We start from the raw sequence: 19,051 nt of genomic DNA on the forward strand, positions 1-19,051 counted from the left end.
TTCTTAGAAAATGGTGAAACACCAAACTGGAGTGCCTTTCAGTGCACACTGGCATTGAAGGGGATTATGTAAAAAAAATTAAAAGTAATTTACAAATTCCCAATGTGATGACTGTATACCTACTGTTGAGGTGAAACTTTTAAGTGGTCCATTTATTGTGAAGGTCAGGAAGTCAGTCGGACTCTGCTGTTCTTCTTTGGTCAAAGTACTTTCGCTTGAGGCGCGAACCTGCAGTGGAGAAACACGTTCCTCTCCTCGGATTATCTGGGCAGATACTCCCGAGAGTTTGGTCGAGCCTGTCCCAACTTGTTCGACGAAACACAACAAACTGTGAACTTATTTACTATTCGGAAGGCAGTTCACCTGTTTTGCCCGTTTCACCTTTATCACTGCAACACCTGCGCCGGAGTGAACGCGTTTTGTGTGCTCATTCTGAAATGGCTGCTCGGTATTTCCTGTTTTATTTCATCTTTATTACCTCGTACCTAGGTGAGTTTGTGCGTGGGGCGTAGCTAAAATTTGCACTTTTTTTGTGTCTACATGAAAAGTATAACACACAGCTGCAGTACAAGTTCAGTGAACGTTAAGAAGGCCAACAATAGTTTATATCTCACTGCAGGTAGCAATGTGTCCTTGGTATGCCATAAACTAAATAAACCCGATGACCTAAAACAATCCACTGTTTCATTCATAGTCTCTTTTGTATTGTTGTAATACAACAATATTTTTGAAATACTAAGGGAATACCAATAATTACTTCTTTCATAAATAATGTGTTATAACTATTTATGCTGGTGTTTACTTTGACTTTATACCTGTTCTTAGACCTGTACACTCATAACGCCTCTGCAATTATCCCACTATGATTTAAAATTATCCTTTCTGTGGAGAACTGTATGCAAGAGTAGTTTGTGTACTCTTACATAGGACTGAATTATCATGAACGCTGTGACTAAATAGCTTAACTTTTAACTGCATTTCATGGTCTTTCTTAGACGATGGAGTTTTCTCAGATGACATGGAGTTGGCTCAGATTCTCACATGTTATTTCATTTCGTTTATACGGTGATGTGACATGACTTTTGACCGCCAGTCCATGTACTTGATCTTTCTCCAGCCAGAAACGTCTAAGTAGATGTCATTTACCCTCTAAAACCAAAATTGTTTAGTTTACTATCACAAAGAAAAACCAAGAAAGTCTCAGAAATGAGAGGCTGGAACAAGGGAATATTTGGCAATGTTGTTTAATAACAACCACAATTGATTGATTTCATACTGTTTTGTCAGAACGAGCTCTGTATAATGCTGTTTACAACCAACACTCACTAGTCTCAAAAATGACTGTAGACTTAAATCAACACCTATCCAACAAACACTAAACATTTGGAATAAATACAAATAGGATTTATTGCAAATTTATCTCCACTGGATTACATTAGATTGTACAGATGTACACCTAATGAGCTAACAACACTGCGTGCTAAAGTGTTGAGTTGTCATTGTACCCTTCAATGTTACAAATGTACTTTTACACATTGCGCTGCATGTTTCTAGAAGTCTCTATTCTCTGTGTCTAGTTGATGGACAGTCTTCAAAATATGCGCTGAAGGGGGGGAAGGTCTCCTTGAGGCCAGACATCGCTGGACATCCGGATGGAATCCTGTGGAAATATAACGGCAACAAAGTGGTGGAGTTTAATGGCAATGAGCAAGAGGATTTCAGCCCTTATGAAAACAGGATCACTCTTGACTGGGTCTCTGCTGAACTCGACATAATTGACCTCAGATTTGAAGACAGCGGAGACTATGAATTGGAAGTTGACATCAAAAAAGCGTTGCATCGTTCTTTCTATAAATTGGAGGTCATAGGTACGTTTACAATTATTTTATTTAACAATGTAGTTATACTGTATGTCATCGATCAACAAAGCATTATATAAGTAGAAGTTCATCCGTTGCTATTGCAACTCCATGCCCTTCACTGACTTGAAATGAAACCAAACACAAAAAAAATGCAAAAACAAAAATACTTGTCATTTAATAGCTCATACAACTGCCAGTAAGAAATATTGTATCTTTTCACATGGCAAACACCACACAATGGCAGTAACGACTAAACATCGGTGGCCTTGTCAGGGTTGTGAAATCAGAGGGAAAATAAATGCCTCTACCAAATACTTTTTTATCATTTCAATTTAGATCTTTTTGTCGGAATGTTTTCACGTTCAAGAGGTTCAAGATGTTTCTGTTGAAAAGCGTGTGATTCACGAGTGTAAAACAATACAACCTGAAAGGGTATATGGGCAATATGCATACCCTTATTAATTTGAAAATGCAAATTATCAGTCATGTATTGTAACATTGTAGCAGTGTCAGAATCATTTTGGACTGCATGCTGGTGCTTTCTGGTTCGTGCAGAAGTGCCGCAAACAGGACTGCTCGCCCATAACCAGCAATGCCATGAGGAGATCCAGATATCAAAACCAGTGTTAGTACTTAATATGTCACCCATAACATGGATTTTATAGTGCTTATATTTGCTCAGTTTTTTATGATACCGTTTATATCATCTCATAGACTTTGCTCTCAAGAAAATATTGGGTGTATGTTGCAAAAACAAAAGAAAATACACACTCAAAGTAGAAATACAATAATAAACAATACTTTTTCATTTTGCTATGTATTAACTTCCTTGTTCATAATGTTTTCATTTAGACACGGTGGCCAAACCCACCATATCCTGTGAGATGAACGATGGCGGCAGCTCTAACGTATCTGGAGAGCTGGTGTGCTCTGCAGAGCCCAGACCACCTCGGTCCTTAATGAAGTTCGAGTGGAGAACACACGGAGATGTGCGGCCTGGCCCACAGTTACGAATATCTCTGGGGGATACACATGATGATAAAGTATACAGTTGTAATGTAAGCAATAATCTGAGTAGTGAAGAAGCTACATTTACTGCAAAGGATTGCTACCCAGGTAAGCTTACAAATGTCCTTTTAGAAACTAATTAACACAGGTTATTCCTATATATAAGTAGGCCACCATTCGTAATGCGTTTCATTAAGAAACAATACCTGTAAAGCTGTATTGACAATGACACTGACTTTGAAACAGAGACTTTGATCTTTCAAACTCAGCTGAGCTTCATTTCGTGCCAGTAGCAAACGAAGATGAAACGTTATCAATAATAATGCTGGTTATAAGGAAAGAAATGTAATAATAAATCTCTTTTCAAAAACAGCTTCAAAGTGATTTTCAAAATAAATATATCCTTCAGTTATAATCTCAAGAGAGAAGGCAGAGTTCATGTTAAAATCTCGAATAATATATGCAGTTTCACGCACTACTTGAATGCGTTTTTTGTACTTAATGTAAAGTTTAACTTTTGTGTTTCTGTGCAGATGAAAGTTCATCTGTAATACTGATCGTATGCCTAGTCATGTCATTTCTCCTCGTGGGTCTCCTCATGGGTCTGGCCACAATGTGGTGCAAACTACACCAAAAAGGTAAAGATTAAAATAATTACACCTTAACCAGAGAAATTAATTCTAAAATAATTATGATTTTATTTTTCAGCAACGTAGGTGATATACAGTATGGTATACATATATACACTGATATTTAATATGTTAACTTAATATGTTTTAGATGTATGAAGACTATTTTGATGCAGTACTATTTAACACAAGCAGCTGTTTTATTGAACTAAATCATACCATTTCTGTCTTCTTTTTCTGTGCTCATGCGCTTTATTCCAGCATGTTTTGCAAAACATGATTTGGAAAATCCGTCAGCACCAGGCAGAACAGAAGGTATGACACTGTATGACCTCTTGGACCAGCGATTGTTGGCATTCATTCCTCATTAAGGACAAAGGCAATTCATAAATTGTCAAAACATTGTTGTACCAAACGTCTGACAATTAATTGTATTAATCTTGACTAGTCAAGAAGAAAAAGATGGAGGCAGTAAGATAAGGGAACTTTATATCGCAGTACCATTTTGCATTTTTACAATACAACACAATATATTTTCTTTCGGTCCTTTTATATAAAATTCCAGCTAAAACATGAGCGTTAGAATTTGAGTTTTGTATTTTATCACTGAGCACTACAATAAATCTGATTCATATCAGCATCAAAACCATAGTCAATCATACGATACATTTGACAGATTTGTTGCAGAAGTTCATGAGAAACCTATTGTCCTACCTTCCAATATTAATACAACTTGTCTTAAATTCCCTGGGTCCAAGTCAGCACTGATTAAGTAATCGTTCCTTCTTTCATAAACCACTTTTCACTAAAGAGAATTGGAGTATGGATGATGGCTGAACCACAAAGCATCCACTGTTAAACCTATTTTTATTAGATATCTTTATGATGCATATTGATGGTTGTAGATGCACTCTGTGGTCCATTTTGATGCCGTCCATGGCTCTCATGGTTAGCTTAAAGGTCATATCGTCTTAAGAACTCTTTGATCTTATTCTCTTTTTTCGGGAGTTACATTATATGTTGTATTTTAATCTGTTTCAGGGTCAGATATGAAGAAAGCTCAGATGGCTGAAAGAAGGCCTCTTGTTCACAGAGAATCCACTCTTCCCTCTACTCAGCCACTTGGCCGTTTCTTCCAAGGTAACAGGAGTATGAGGCCTGATGAACCTGCTAGCAACAAAGAACCAGACACAGATTCAGACCATGAAACTGTAAAAGGTAATGCATGAATGACTATATACTTTATTAATCTCCAAGGGGAAATTTGTTAAAGGCTACTAAGAAATGTGTTTGTATACTACAACTGGAGCAAAACCTGGGTTTGAAACAACTTGACGGGGGGAGCAAGATGCTCTTTCAGATAATGGTGAAATGACATTGTTTCATATTCTCTATCATTTAACAAACAAAATGTTTATCTTAAGCCTCAGCCAAATATCTCAAGGCCAGAAAAAGGCCTTGTCAGGAAGTGGAAATACAAAACAACATGTCTGTTAAAATAATACAATTTAGTTATGACAATATTAGTATTACATTTTTTTTTTCGTACTATTTATTGTGTTTTTATTTTAACATTCTTCATTTGCTTTTTAGATACATATTCATGAATTGTGGTTGTATTTTTTATTTTGGTAGGTAATTTGTGTATTATAGAGGGATTATATTGAGATTATTTCATTAAATGTGTCATAGATTATAATTTGATTGAAACTATTATTAACTATTTAATTCCTATCTTCTATTTTTTACAGAACATGAAAATAATGAAGAAGATGAGAAGTCCAAACAAGGTTACACTAAAACAAAAGTTATTTTCCATGACTTATACATAGTAGAAAGAGTTCTACAAAGTATTGTGTGTGCTGTTCACTCCTTCCAGAGCATGTTCAAAAACTTGTACTGGCTTGGGAGAGAGGTAACTTTTGTTAGTTAACAAACAACACATTGTTATATTAATTTGCATTCAATCTGTTTGTTATTTTCTCTTTTCATTTATTGATAAATCATCATTTAATTCATAATATGTAAAAAAAGAATTATCTTTAAATATTGTAGCTTGTTTTGTTTGAAAAATAAATAGAAAAGCAGCAAGTCATTACATTTTTGTTGTATAAGTGACTTTGAGTACCATTGATTATTAGCATCACTGTTATTATTATTATTTTTTTAACAACTCATTCATTAATCAATCTCATTATTACCATCACACATTTCTCTTTACTGGTTTGGTTTGCTTTGACTGCTTCTGTGTCCTTTACTCTCTTAAAGCATTCTTTTACTTCAATTTCCATATTTTGTTTACAAAATGACACAGACGAGCATAAGAAAACTGCATTTTGTGTTCCCTTTCCTTCTGTATGTGAATAATGTTGCTTATAACAACCAAGGTGATGCGGCTGCAGGCCAGCATAGAGAGTCTTCAGAGGAAGAAGTCCCACAGAGCGACCCCTCAGACTCTGAGAAAGATAATGAACCAGAACCTTCTCGCGTGGCGGACCACTTCAGTGAGGACATGCGGTCTGATCCAAAAGTCCCCTTCACTCCTGAACATCCAGGTTTGGAAACTATATCTATATCTGAGCTGGATTCAGAATAGTCATTGGGATAAACACTCAAATGAAGAAAGCAGAAAAGAAAAACACTTTTAGACCAGTAGAAACCATTGTTCTAACAGTACAGCACAGTATGTTGGATCTATATTTCCTTGCTCATATAGGAAAGATTGACCTCGACCTATGATCACCCTTTAAGAAGGACCAAGGCATTTCTTGATTTTGACTAAAAAGTGAAGAACAGGAGGGGTTACATTTGATTCACTTTACTGCATATTTTAAATACATCTGTGGTTTACTTGGGAAATGTTTGTTTATCTCTTATATTTTTAAACACCCATGTAGTAAGACTGATTGATTGCAAACCAGAAGACTGAACAATTTAATCTTTTTGCAAATTCTTAGCAATCCGGTGCTCTTTTTATGCTTTTTACTGTCTGTTTCAGAGCCAGAGAGCAAAGCAGATGAGGTTGAGGAGGCTCAGTCTGCTCCTGCCGAGGCTGAAACTTCTTCTGCTGCCCAGACACATTCCCCTTTGACCGAAAGCTCTCCAAACATGGCGCCTAAATACACCACTGGTGAAGACGAGGACGTCGCTAACTCAGATCAGGTCACTGGAGAATCTGCCATGAAACATGTCAGAGAATCTGACTTATCAGGAGGAGACAGAAAAGAATCAGACGACTTTAGCGAGGACGAGAAGTTGTCCACCGCTCCTGAACAGAGAGGTTCAAAGACATTATCACATGACTTTAACTTGCCACAAGAAGAAACAAACACAAGCAAAGACAACAAGCAGGAAACTGTCGAACCTGTTTCTGAGAATGAAGATAAAAGTAAAATTGACAATGTCAATGACCATGAAGAATCAGATCTGTATTCAGCCACCTCCCAGCATCCTCACAGCCCCACACCAACAAAACCAGACAACAGGAACACCGATACCTGTCCAGAGTCCCCAGACTTTGCACATGCACCACCAGATGAAGAAGAAGATCTCACCGACTCAGATGAGACGGAGGGGCAGTCTGATGGTCAGGGCAAAACTGTTGAAGATGAAAATGAGGTCCAGCGTGGCTTTCAAGGAGAAAAGCAGGGCTATGAGAGCTGCAGTGGGGATGAAGCAGGACAAAAGAAAGATGAAGTTGTTGTGTAAGCCTTCATGCAACTTGGCGAACAAGGTCATTTAAAAAGGAGGCAGATAGGGAAAGTGAAGCTGTAAATACAACACAGCAGGCAAAGAGTTCAGTATGAAGACGTAAATTCAAAGTCAAAAGTATAGAGAAGTTTCTTGCAGAATGCTGATAAATATGAACTGTTGTAACATCATGGAGTGGTGGACATAAGTAGCAGATAATTATATTGTGAAAAGGCGACAGTTTGGAGGTTGAAAGCAGATGGGAGGTTCATCTATCTCTGTTATTAAGACACAGATGGTGTCCCTGAAACCAGTAAAACAAACATTCGAAATGCGTCAGTGACTAAAACACAACAGAGATAACATCTTGTACACAATGCAATGTCTCACAGAGTGGCATTCACCTGAAATGACTCTAAAGCTTGGAGGAAGTAAAGAGAACCAGAAGTTAAACTCTCACAGAAAAAGGATAGTTTCTACCGTTTTCTTAAGATTTCTATTACTTTTATCATCTTAGCTTGTTTTGATATTATTCATGTTATGTGTTTGAATAACAGCTGCAATATGTAAAAAAAAAAGATATTCATTGATTGTTTTTAAATGATACTATGAATTACTGACTAATGGTGGTACGTATAAGGGGTTTTCTAAGGAATTAAGCTACTAAAAATAAGAATGTATGTGTTTAACTTGAATCAGTTTAAGAACACTAATCTGTCATATTGTTCCATTATCATATGGAAGACTTTTTTTTAATTCATATTTCACTTACATTTATTTGTGCAGCCCAAAATTATAATTTGTTCAGCATACAACATCCTCTGTCCCAGGACCCTCACATTAGAGCAGACAAAACTCCCCAAAATAGAATAATTGTAAAATTAGTTGTGACAGATTATAACATTTATGTTCTTTTCTTTCCTTTAAGAAACAAAATGCTTCATTGAAGGTGTATTTAGAGAACTCAATCATCACACGCATCAAATAATCCCTCTGGGTTTGTAAAGGACTGATGAATATGTGTGATGCTGTGTGACAATATACAAAGAACCCACTAAATCTTAAAATCTAAAATGAGGGACCATCATGAAAAGTTTGTTCTTCAGTGTATTTACAAATGTTGTGTGCACTCCTTTATTTGTACTGAGACCAGTTTGTCTTTGCTAAGTCATTGCTGGGATAATATTTGAAAAATGTCTACACTCTGAGTATATTTGTTTTTGTTGATTGTTCATAAAAGATATGTGATTTCTGTTCAAGACACCACAGATACATTGCATTTGTATTTTTTTAAAATCTTTTTTGATGCATTGTTTGCTGCACTGTTGATGTTTTGGAAATGTCTCTAATTTATAAAGGCAATACTAGTGTACAAAGTTGATTTTCAGTTTCTTAAAAGAAATATTGTGGAATGATTGCTGCAATGATGAAATAAAATATACAAACTGATGTGTTTGATAGTTTTGCACAGCAACTATAACCAATATACCAAAAATACTCAAGGTGCATCAGCAGATATTTGTAATACTGTGTTTATATCAGTAGGGGGCAGTGTTAATTTGCTCTTCTAGTCATGAACTGATAACCAATTATATTTTTTTATTTTGTATAACCCTCTTAACACTGAGCGAGTTGAAGTAAAATCTCAGCTGTAGAGGCAAGCTTAACAAATACACAGTCGAAAAATGTGATGGTTAAATGTGGCCTGACAGGAATTGATTGCAGAACATTTCTTTAAAGTCTAAAGGGTACTGATATGTGATATTGCTTTGAGTTCACGGAGGGCAGGGTGTTTATGAGGAGCTGAATAAATGTAGTGTGTGGGACTTTGGAGGTCTGCATAATTCTAGTTGAATTTAGTGAAAAGCTGCCACAGTAAACCATTAGTCAAACCGACTATGATGGAAATGCTTGAAAAGCAGGTTCACCCACTGCTGGATGACAAGCTGGTGTACATTTCTTCAGGCACTGGTTGGGCCATGTGAGAAAGTCATGCATGATTAGTTTAACCCCTGAGTCACATAGAAGTCTGTGATCTGCTACCACCTGACCTGTGGGTTCAGGGCATGAGCAGAGGATGAACACTATCATATTTCTGTGGTCACAAGGAATACCGAGGGGATATTAGAGTATTGGATTATTTGTGGGGATCGAGGCTCTGCCTCCTCCTACGCGGGTCACAATGTGGTTCCACTGAGACATTCTGATATGTTGATGTCAGCCGGAAGTCTCCCATCCCGGCTCAGAGTCTTAATTGCAACGGAGCAACGGTTTTATCGGCAACTTGTTTTTATTTTAACTTATTTTTTCAACTTTATTATTTTGTTGAAGAAAACAGGACTGGGGTGCCAGGCCATGCATGCCAGACTGGACATTTTTAAGTAAGAGTGTGTGTTTCATTTTCCATATCATGTAGTTACATTACACTGTGTAAAATCCCTTCAGATACATGCCCAATTACACTGTTTCCTTCAGATTGTTTAGGTCCTTTCTTTTGGTCTTGTTGCAATAGAAAAGAAGATAAAAAGGAGGAATGGGCCACCATCCAGAACTGCCTGGTTGATTAGCAAGCTGGGTTGTTTAAATTGCCTCCTGGAGGGCTGACGTGAAATCGAACAATATCCTCTGGCTTTTGAGACTAGCCCCATAGCTTCTCATTTATTTTTATGCAGAGTTAGGACAGACCTTGGCACTGCTCCACTAAGGAAGCTGAGCCCAGGGAGGCCAGGTCTGGGCAGGTCACGACAAATCAATTAATATCTGCTCTATAAAAGTTCTTGGCTCTTTCTTGGCCATACTTTACTGCGACAGTGTAACCTGGGCACCAACCATAATTATGTGGATAAATTGTTAAACGTGGCTGGGACATCATAATGAAATAATATTCCTTTCCTATCTCTATAAAAAACCTCTATTAAGGCCTGATTTGTCATTGGACTCTGCTTTTATGAGAAGCGGTGGAGCATTGTTTATCATTGTTATTATTTTACTACTTTAAACAAAGTTTCCCTCTTGGGTGATGATGTTTATGACTTTATATTTGGTTCAAACTCAACCTCTATGCTCGAGTGTGCCCAAGGCAGAATATTATTATACCCATGGGATCATGCAACACAGTGGAAGCACTTATTAATACTTATATACATATATAAATGATACAAATGGGACAGATAAAATAGGTGTATGGTAAAATATTGCATGTTGTTTGACTGTCTTCTCAGAACCACAAATGATGTCAGTCGTCAGAAATAACTCTAATAACTACAATTAAACCTCAGCTCCATCGTGGTCTTATTAACAGAGTCCTTGCTCTGCAGTGGGAAATCAAATCAGGTCATTGCTGAGATTAATACATCTTTAATTTTGTTGCTACTCCACTCATATGGAACTTAATTGAAGGATGATATTACTGTTTGGTTGTGTTTGAACAACACAGGCTCTATCAAACACATTGCTACCATGTTCATATCTGGAGACCAGAATATAAACACATGGTTATTTAACCTCCAGGCTGAATGAAGGTGTGCGTCGCGGTGGCCATGACAGCTTATAACTAATTACAGAGTCTCAGGCATCTTCTGGTGCCGTGGCTGGATTTGGAGTATTGGTAACATCTTTGTGCCGACAAACTTTCTCTATCACACAACATCTTGGCAATAATTTTCCTCTGAAACATCAATTGTTAGACCAATAAGTAAATATTTTTCTTCTGTATGGCCCGGAAAGTTCTTGCAATATTTGCTTGTTTTCATTATGGTTTCTCTTGGGCTTTTGCTTTGGAGACAGCTTTCATATTTGTGGTAAGGACACAGAACCTGGTCTAATTTGAGCATTTATCTAAACAGTTTAGGCACATGGCTAAACATGAAACAGCATTAGAACACTTTATTTTGATTGGAGTATACAGTAATGCAGTAATGTAAGGACGTCAAAGTCAATTGTTTGGTTCTCATTTTTGGTCCTATAGACCAAGAATCCGAATTACATTGATGATCTCCTGACTATTATTCACCAGGATAATGACACTAAAAGGATTTGGTGACATATTTGTACAACTGTTGGATGGATTGCTCCAACAATTGGTGCAGCACTACTCACTATACAAAACTAACCACATTCCCACCAGACTCATCATGTGTTTAATACTAATGAGCAAATGTTAGCATAGTAACATGCTGCTAAGCTAAGATGGTGAACATGGGAAACATTACACCTGCAAAGTATGTTAGCATTGTCATTGGAAGCATTAGCATGCCAATATTGACATTTAGCTCAAAGCTCAAAGCAGCTTTGTGAGGCTGTAGCTGTAGCTCCAGCCTCACAAAGCTGCTGGCATGGCTGTAAACTGTGTTCTGCTGTTATTTATCAATTTGAAATTGAACTCTGGTTTCACACTCTTGTTTAAAACAACCAGCACCATGTAAAGCAAAGATATGTTCAAGTTGTTGAATGCTCTTGAGTTTGTATGAGCAGAAGAGTCACTACATTTTCCATTTGTTCACATTTTTACTACTCTGTAACTATTTGTTGTTAACTTTGTATGCATTAACCCTTTCAACAAATTGAAATATATCCTTTCAGCACCATGGACAGACAGTCTCTAAGAGCCAGCAGAGGGAATCACTTTGTTTTGGTTTTGGTGTCATGTGCATGTGTTTCTGTGACTTCTTTTCTCACTAGTCGAGTCGCTCAGTTTAGAGCTTTGTCAGTTCTTTATTTGAACAAGCTGCCTGTCAACGTGCCACGCTGACGTATCTGCGTGCACTTGCAGAACCTGACATAATTCTCTCATGGCAAAATGGAAAAGACTTGCAGTATATACCGCCTGCATTGTCTGATGTGAAGATTAAAGCCAATCCAAACAAAATTCACTCTCTTGCACTCGGAGCTGGTCGATGGTGAGACCACCAGAGGGGAACAGCTCGCTCAGCTATGTCATCAGATACATTATCATTGATCTCAGTCGCCTGCTCTCCTCCTCTGTCTGTCTTTGCCTTCCTGAGTCTTTCAATGACATTTCTCATGGTTGCTTCTCATCACTTGAATTTACCAGGATAACGTACTGCATACAAGTGTACAGAAATTCCCTCTTTTTGAAACTTAACACCTTTACTTGACTCTTTTATTAAGTAGGCTACCAACCTCTGTTTGTAATTGGAGGAAATATTGGGATAGGGCAAATCTAATAGTTTATTTCTGGCTATTGTTGCCTTCATAGAGCCTTCATTAGTATATTCAGTGACAGTAAGGGGCATTGTTTGTATTATTAAAATAATAATTGGTGGTCTCAGTCAAACTAAATGTTTGACATGGAGGTAACCCACATTTAAACTGGGCCTTGGTTTACTCTAACAGATTTTTGAACAATTCAATTTTAAAAAATATTGAAAATTTCAAATAAATAATTGAGTTTAATGTGTTTTTGTGCAAAATACACCCAGAATTTTGGGGATAATTGTAGCTATTCAACATTTATATGAAAATGAGATGTTACCAAAAGAAAATGTAAAACACTCTGGTTGGCTCTGTTGTGGTCGATGCGGAGTCTGGATCTGTCCAAATGTTCTCCATATGTCTGGCAACTCCAATGACCCCTCTTACTTAAACATCACCAGTGTGGATGTGTTTGACGCTCGACCAATGTGCGGTGATGTTGTTGTTTTACTTCACATGAGTAGCACGGCAGTAAAAATTCCAAAGAAACCAAACAAGGAGGAATAGATCTATTACCGTGGCATGTGTAATTTTGGAGTAAATAAAGCTTGTCACTGGTTCAAACGTTACAGCCAGCAGAGGACTTTTTATGCACTCCATAATGATTCATATGTATGGAGAGAAAAAACCTCATGCTGTTAAAGCTCATTCTGAGACAGAGAGTTAGTGTACATGAGTGTTACAGCCAAATGTTATAATTCTTTATTTGTGTCTGTTCAGCTCGATGGCAGCGTGTCACTTCTGTTTCCCGGATCTGTCTGTAGGGGAATGATTCATGTAGACGGCACCGCAGATTGGGCTGGTGATTACCAAAAATTGCCCTGGCATACAGCATTGTATGAGTTTATACGTGCATACATGCACAGAGAAGTGCAAGTATGTCATTGTATGTGCATAAACATTTGTTCACGTGTCAATGTGCAAATGAAAAATGTCTGCTTGTGTGTGCAAATTCCTGCCGTCATGTGCATGTAGTCGGGGATCTGGCGAGTTCCTCTCCACCCATGGTGGGCCTCTCTCAGCCAGATGGATGGTCTCAGCCAGTGTCGGAGAGGTGACAGCTGGCCTGGCCTCTCCTAGCCAAGGGTCTGGATCCTGTCCTCTGACAGCTCCTGACAGCTCCTGATGGGTGACATGTCTACCGCTCCCCCCACCCATAAGCTTGCATCATGGAAACTCCTAGTTTACTGAGGAATCAATGATGTCTCACAGCGGGCTTTAATGAAATGTAAATGATATGAGCCACACCCTGGTAGGATGACGCCTGAACTCATAAGTGTTCTAGAGGAAGTAGCCACCCTACTGACATTTAAATGATTAGATCTTTTCAATGGCTGAACAACGTGTTATACAGAGTAATCTTACAGAGTAAGAGTAATAGCTCCACTCAAAACTGAAATAAATTGTTTTATATAAAAATGCAGGTCATGCTTGGTACTGGAAATATAAACTCATGTACCATGCCAGAAACCTCATTAGGTAAGCTGCACCAGCTTTATCAAAAACTCTCATGAAAGTTATAAATTAGACTAAGCCAGTGCTACTTCTTCTTACTTCTTCTACTTCAACACGAAACATAACCGTGGCCTGTTCTCTCACTCTTAGTCTGCAGTGGCCTTAAAATTGCAGTCAAGTCGTTAGAGAGGCTGGAGGCCTACGCTGCAGCGTCCTGGGGACTGTGTACAGGTACTTGGTTATGTGTGAGTCATTATTTTCAGCTTCCATGAAGCCGGCTGCAGACTTCGACAGGACAGAGATGGGGCTATGCTAAAATCAAGCCTGCTGGGTTCTGTGTTAATGAGACAGCTCTGCAGGGATGAGAGGAACACACACAGAGCAACTGGGAGACGTCTGCTGGCCTCCCAAAGGTAATTCCCTTAAATGAAAAGCAGACTGCATGCTAGTCATTGTTGCATCAAGGGGGTGAAGATGAATAGTGACGGGGTTGTATTTCAACACACCTCCCCATGCTCTTATTACGGGGCTAAGATGAATGGAGGCAGGGGTACCTTGTTCAGACACTCCCCGCCGATGCTCTTTTTTAGCCAATTATCCTTGACTAGAAGGACTTGTGTAACACTGGCTGTGTCACGCAGCTTTGGAATGGATGCTTTATCCTATCAAGGCCTTTTCATTTTTCAGATTAGGAGTTTCTTTTGCTTCCAACCGAGGACGCCAACAGGACTGAAGTTCTCTACATCTGGGAGACATTAGGGACACATGGAAGAGGCTCATTTAAGGCTCTTGTTAGCTCACCTGGTGCTTTAAGTAGGACCATTAATATTGATCTACTTAAAATATGAACAACCTCGGTTCACACATGTCTGTTCGATGAGAAAGACACAGTGTCCCTCGGTGTGCCCCAGCATGTCAATTCCATGCTTGCATCAGCCATCACTATCAAACTGGCCCAAGCGGGGAATTGGAGCTAATAGGCTTTCCAGATGTTCTCCCCTGTATTTCATTGAATCCAACACCTCTGCAGGCCACTGTCCAGTCATAAATTACAGGTTCCATGCTGCAAGAGGAGAACAAGGGGATGTGGCTTGATGCATAAGTCACATGCTTGATTTATGAGCTCAGTGTGAATATCTTCAGGACACAAGCAAAACAATTAACTGTTACCTTAACCCAGAGGCCACAAAGTCTCTTAAAGGAGTCTTGTATCCCCTTTATAAGCTCTGAAGCCCCAGCTCAAAGCCGTGGGGACAGCAGAGCTTTATAAGAATGATTCGGTTTTATGTAATATTCTTGGATGACAGTCCACCACAAGTCACTGTGCAGTGTTAGCAACAGTTCACGGCTTCATTTGGAAGTGCAATTCAGTTACAACTGTCTGAGATTAGCTGAGTTGAACAGATGTCTGATAAAATGTTTCTATCTCATCCGGCTAATGTAAATGTACTGTATGACCAAGGTAGTTAATATTTTCTATAAAGCACCAGGGAATGCTTTTGTCACGATATCCAAGCCAGAATAAGTCCTGGTAAGGATTACAAGGATGCCAATATCCAACATGCGGGCTGAACATGAATCCATACACACATGTGCATCCGTTGGCACCTAATTGAATTCCCCAATGTGTAATGTGTTGATCCTTCTTTGGTGTGCACATCTTAACATTTAGCTGCATGCATTTTTTTAGTGCATAGACCCTTATTTCATTTGAAATGTGATGCATCCATATACAGAAGTCATCACACAAACTCAAGATGGTTATATTTCACTCTAAGCCAGTGGTCCTCAAATGTTTTCTGTCACGTTCCACTTTGGAGGAAGAAAAATGTTCGGGCCCCACTGCCCCAACATCATTGGAGCAAAATGGTCCAACTTTTTGGGACTCTTCCATCCGTGCTTTTTTAATAGATTAAAGAAAATTAAAATCCCTTTCAAGTTAACCAGATTGCTCGATCTGACAAAAACTAATAACACAATCACTTTGTTTAAACAATGCAAGTAAAGTATGTGCACAAAATAACTCATATTTGGCAAAAAAGATTACCAAGAAAGCCGGTTGGATCCCTGTTTTCTCCCCATAGTTTCATGTTGAAGTGTCCTTGAGCAAGACACTGAAGCCTGAGTGCTTCAAAGCAGCACAAAGCTCTTTAATTAGTAAGGATGGGTAAAATGCAGATAATTGCAGATAATTATTTACCCCACTGTAGGATTAATAAAGCCCCACAGTTTGAGAACCACTGCTCGAAGCCATCTCTCCAACTGCGTTTTTGGTTTCAGAGACCTTTCAAAAATCACGCAATTCTAAATTGTTCTCTTCCTGAAATGATGTCACCTCCAATCCACATTTGTAGCTTTTATAAATGGCCATTTGCGTGTCTGAAGACTTTTAATGTGCAATCCATCTGCTCTTTGGCTCATATAAAGGAAATGAGCAGATCCATAATCTTTACCTGCACTGGCCAGATGATCTGCCAGAGTGACAGGAATGATTAATCTGGTGCTGAGGTTTATCTTTCCAGGAGATATCTCTGTGGAATCATTGGGTGAAAAAACAACATTCATAAAGCTGTTTGCGTCCACTATCTTAGCTCTCCAATATAATGAATCATCAAACATTAAAAAAAGAAAAAAATCAGCTACAGACACAAAGGTTTATGACCCATTATTTGCATGATTCACATTTCTTAAGAAGTTCCCTCCCTTCACATGCGATGGTGTGTGAATTTGAAGTTGTGCTTAACTGTGCGAATATCTTCACGCCCCAATTTTACCATTTGTAGTAAAGGATCTTTGGTTCATATATCTATAAGGATCTCTCTCTCTCTCTCTCTCTCTCTCTCTCTCTCTCTCTCTCTCTCTCTCTCTCTCTCTCTCTCTCTCTCTCTCTCTCTCTCTCTCTTTTTCTTTATGCATAAATGAATATGTCATATATACTAACAAGCTTACGTTAGCTGTGATCACTTGGTTCAGTTATAGGGGACAGCACCTCGAGGCAGGTAGTTGGACTAAATATTTATTAACAGGAAAGGAAAAAACAAGTGTGTATGGTTCCACCTGTTTTATTTTGGAGCTTCAACCCCACTTAGTAAAGTTATAACTCAGCTAAACTTGAATATTCAAAAAGCTCCATAGTTTCCACAGTGACCACTATAACTTGGCCCACAGAGGCGCGTCCTCTGAGCCAACAACAAAGCCCGGAGCTACTGCACTGACCGTCATAAGATCATCCTGTAATTTATTCTATACAAATTACTTGCATATGTTCTGCGCCGGCTTGACCTCAAGGTTAAAGCTCTCATCCGAGGAGGGATGTAGAGAGGACAGTTGGCAGAGTCATAGATCTCCTCTCAGCTGTAGCCACCACAACGATGTCTCTCGTTTCCCATCCACACCTCGCAGCGAGGTCCAGACGCTGAGAGAAATGAGTTCCAGAGATATGCGTGTGCAATTTTCGGCCTGTTTGTGATCACACCTTTAGATTCAGATTAGAGTCAAATCAGAAGTAACTCAATGGAGCACCTTCACATGGGAAATCGTTATATTCAACATTATTTGTCTATGTTAAGCTACCTGATGTGATGGGAAGTGAAGAAAGTGATGAATTGTGTTGCTTCCATATCAAAGGGAAGCTCTTAGTTTCAGGATCACTGTGTATCAACGGCATGTGGCGAAGGGTCTGACTGATGAATGAAGAAACTAATTAGAGGAAGTAGTCCTGTGCTACAAGGCGGCTGGAGCTCGATATCCGGACATCTTGTCACCAGGTCTGCAACACGGACCCGTCAGGATGCTCTGTGGTTGGTGCCGACAGTGAACAGTCTGACATTATGCTCTACCCAGCACCCTTTATGTGAGAGGGTAAAGCCTGCAACAGCTATTTACATTCATCACAGGCCTTGTAAATGCCAGCACATAAACTGCTGTAGACATGACATGCAAACGAAGGTGAATCTAAACAAAAAATAGGTCATAACCTGGATTTCATTACAGTACGTGCTGTGGCCTCCTGCCTCGGTTACTCTTCAGTACTTAATCTGTTGTTGATGTGTAACATCGGCTGAAGAGGAAGGTCTATTTGTCAAAGTCTTTTGATAGAACATTCTAAGATCAACTTAGGAAATATATCAAAATCCTAATCTTCAAAGGTAACAAAGTCAATAACTCTAGGAACAAAAGCAGAGACTCGGAACCAGGAAAAATAAACACTTTTATTTCACTTCCGAGTTGCGTTCCAGGAAACTTTTATGACATTTCATGTCAATGGAACGGTTTGTTAGTGAACATTTTTTCTATTTTATAAAATATATATCGATAGCAAAAACCATTCAAGAAGAAACGAGCGGAGCAGATTTCTCTCTTAAAGTCTGGGCCGTTCCAAAGGGAATGGTATATCCACGTGTTCCTTTCCTTGACATTCTCCTTTGTGTTTGTTTTAACAAGCACACAGAGACACATAAAGCTTGATTCGTCAACCAAAGAACAAGGTTGATGCAACTCTTCTGAGAGGATTCTCAGAGGAATTGTCCTCCTCTAAATGCAAATTAGACTGAAACAAAAATAAATTATAGCATGTACAGTTGCTTATAATTGTTTTAAACATTTCTACAAACTGTGTGGGTTCAGACAAACTTAGCATATTTGTTGTGACGTGAACCAACTAACCACTAAATGGATGCTAATTCATCGTCAACTGTATCGTATCACTTAATCCTAAAGTTTCTTTTGTTCTTTCCTGTTTTGAAGCTCACTGCCTCATTTTAACATAATTCACAAATGCTTTACTGAGTAAGATGTAATGATTAAGATAAACACTTTGATGGTTTGCTTTTGTTTTGAAATATGGATATATTATAAATGGGCTCCTGACAAACAAACACATGCCTGGCTTCCCCCAGATGTCCTTGGAGACTTGCAAAGCTCAGACTGAAACAATGCCCCAGCAATCATGAAAGGGAATAGCAAATCCTCTGCATGTTGTGTGCTCGCACCATATCCATCAGCGAGAGAGAGAGAAGGCTGCTTTAAATAGGGTGGACACAATATACATATCCCTGGATTTGAACCTCCACTGGGGCATAAATCCACCCAATCCTAATCCTGTGCTAACTTGTGAAACAGTCTACTGTTCACATGACTCATACCTTACTAAAGTATTTTTCTGTGTTTTTCTTGTCATGCTTTTAAAATTAT

The 19,051-nt window shown here is 38.6% G+C and overlaps 1 protein-coding gene across 3 annotated transcripts; it reads left to right on the forward strand.

Annotated features, from left to right (window-relative positions):
• Nucleotides 1-234: 234 nt before the first annotated feature.
• On the forward strand, nt 235-8,543 carry LOC137783003 (protein starmaker-like). Of its 3 annotated transcripts, none has more exons than XM_068572737.1 (9): nt 235-489; nt 1,578-1,868; nt 2,715-2,978; nt 3,404-3,508; nt 3,761-3,814; nt 4,541-4,717; nt 5,251-5,289; nt 5,887-6,054; nt 6,498-8,543. In XM_068572737.1, the coding sequence occupies exons 1-9, from the start codon at nt 438-440 to the stop codon at nt 7,205-7,207; spliced, it is 1,860 nt and encodes a 619-aa protein (XP_068428838.1). In that variant the 5' UTR covers nt 235-437; the 3' UTR covers nt 7,208-8,543. The 3 variants fall into 3 exon arrangements, with proteins under 3 accessions (XP_068428838.1, XP_068428839.1, XP_068428840.1); XM_068572738.1 differs by having other exon boundaries at nt 6,504-8,543; XM_068572739.1 differs by lacking the exon at nt 235-489 and adding an exon at nt 2,418-2,487 and having other exon boundaries at nt 1,810-1,868.
• Nucleotides 8,544-19,051: the final 10,508 nt, after the last annotated feature.

The sequence above is a fragment of the Clinocottus analis genome, unplaced genomic scaffold (genome assembly GCF_023055335.1).
Source record: "Clinocottus analis isolate CAN_PGR_092001 unplaced genomic scaffold, fCliAna1.0.p SCAF_12, whole genome shotgun sequence".
Lineage (NCBI taxonomy): Eukaryota > Metazoa > Chordata > Actinopteri > Perciformes > Cottidae > Clinocottus > Clinocottus analis.

Excerpts from the sequence above, each read along its gene's own strand:
- LOC137783003 (XM_068572737.1), top strand. The coding sequence starts at position 438 with ATGGCTGCTCGGTATTTCCTGTTTTATTTCATCTTTATTACCTCGTAC. Across the intron at positions 1,869-2,714 it reads CTATAAATTGGAGGTCATAG|ACACGGTGGCCAAACCCACC; the intron begins GTACGTTTACAA and ends GTTTTCATTTAG. Across the intron at positions 5,290-5,886 it reads AGATGAGAAGTCCAAACAAG|GTGATGCGGCTGCAGGCCAG; the intron begins GTTACACTAAAA and ends ATAACAACCAAG.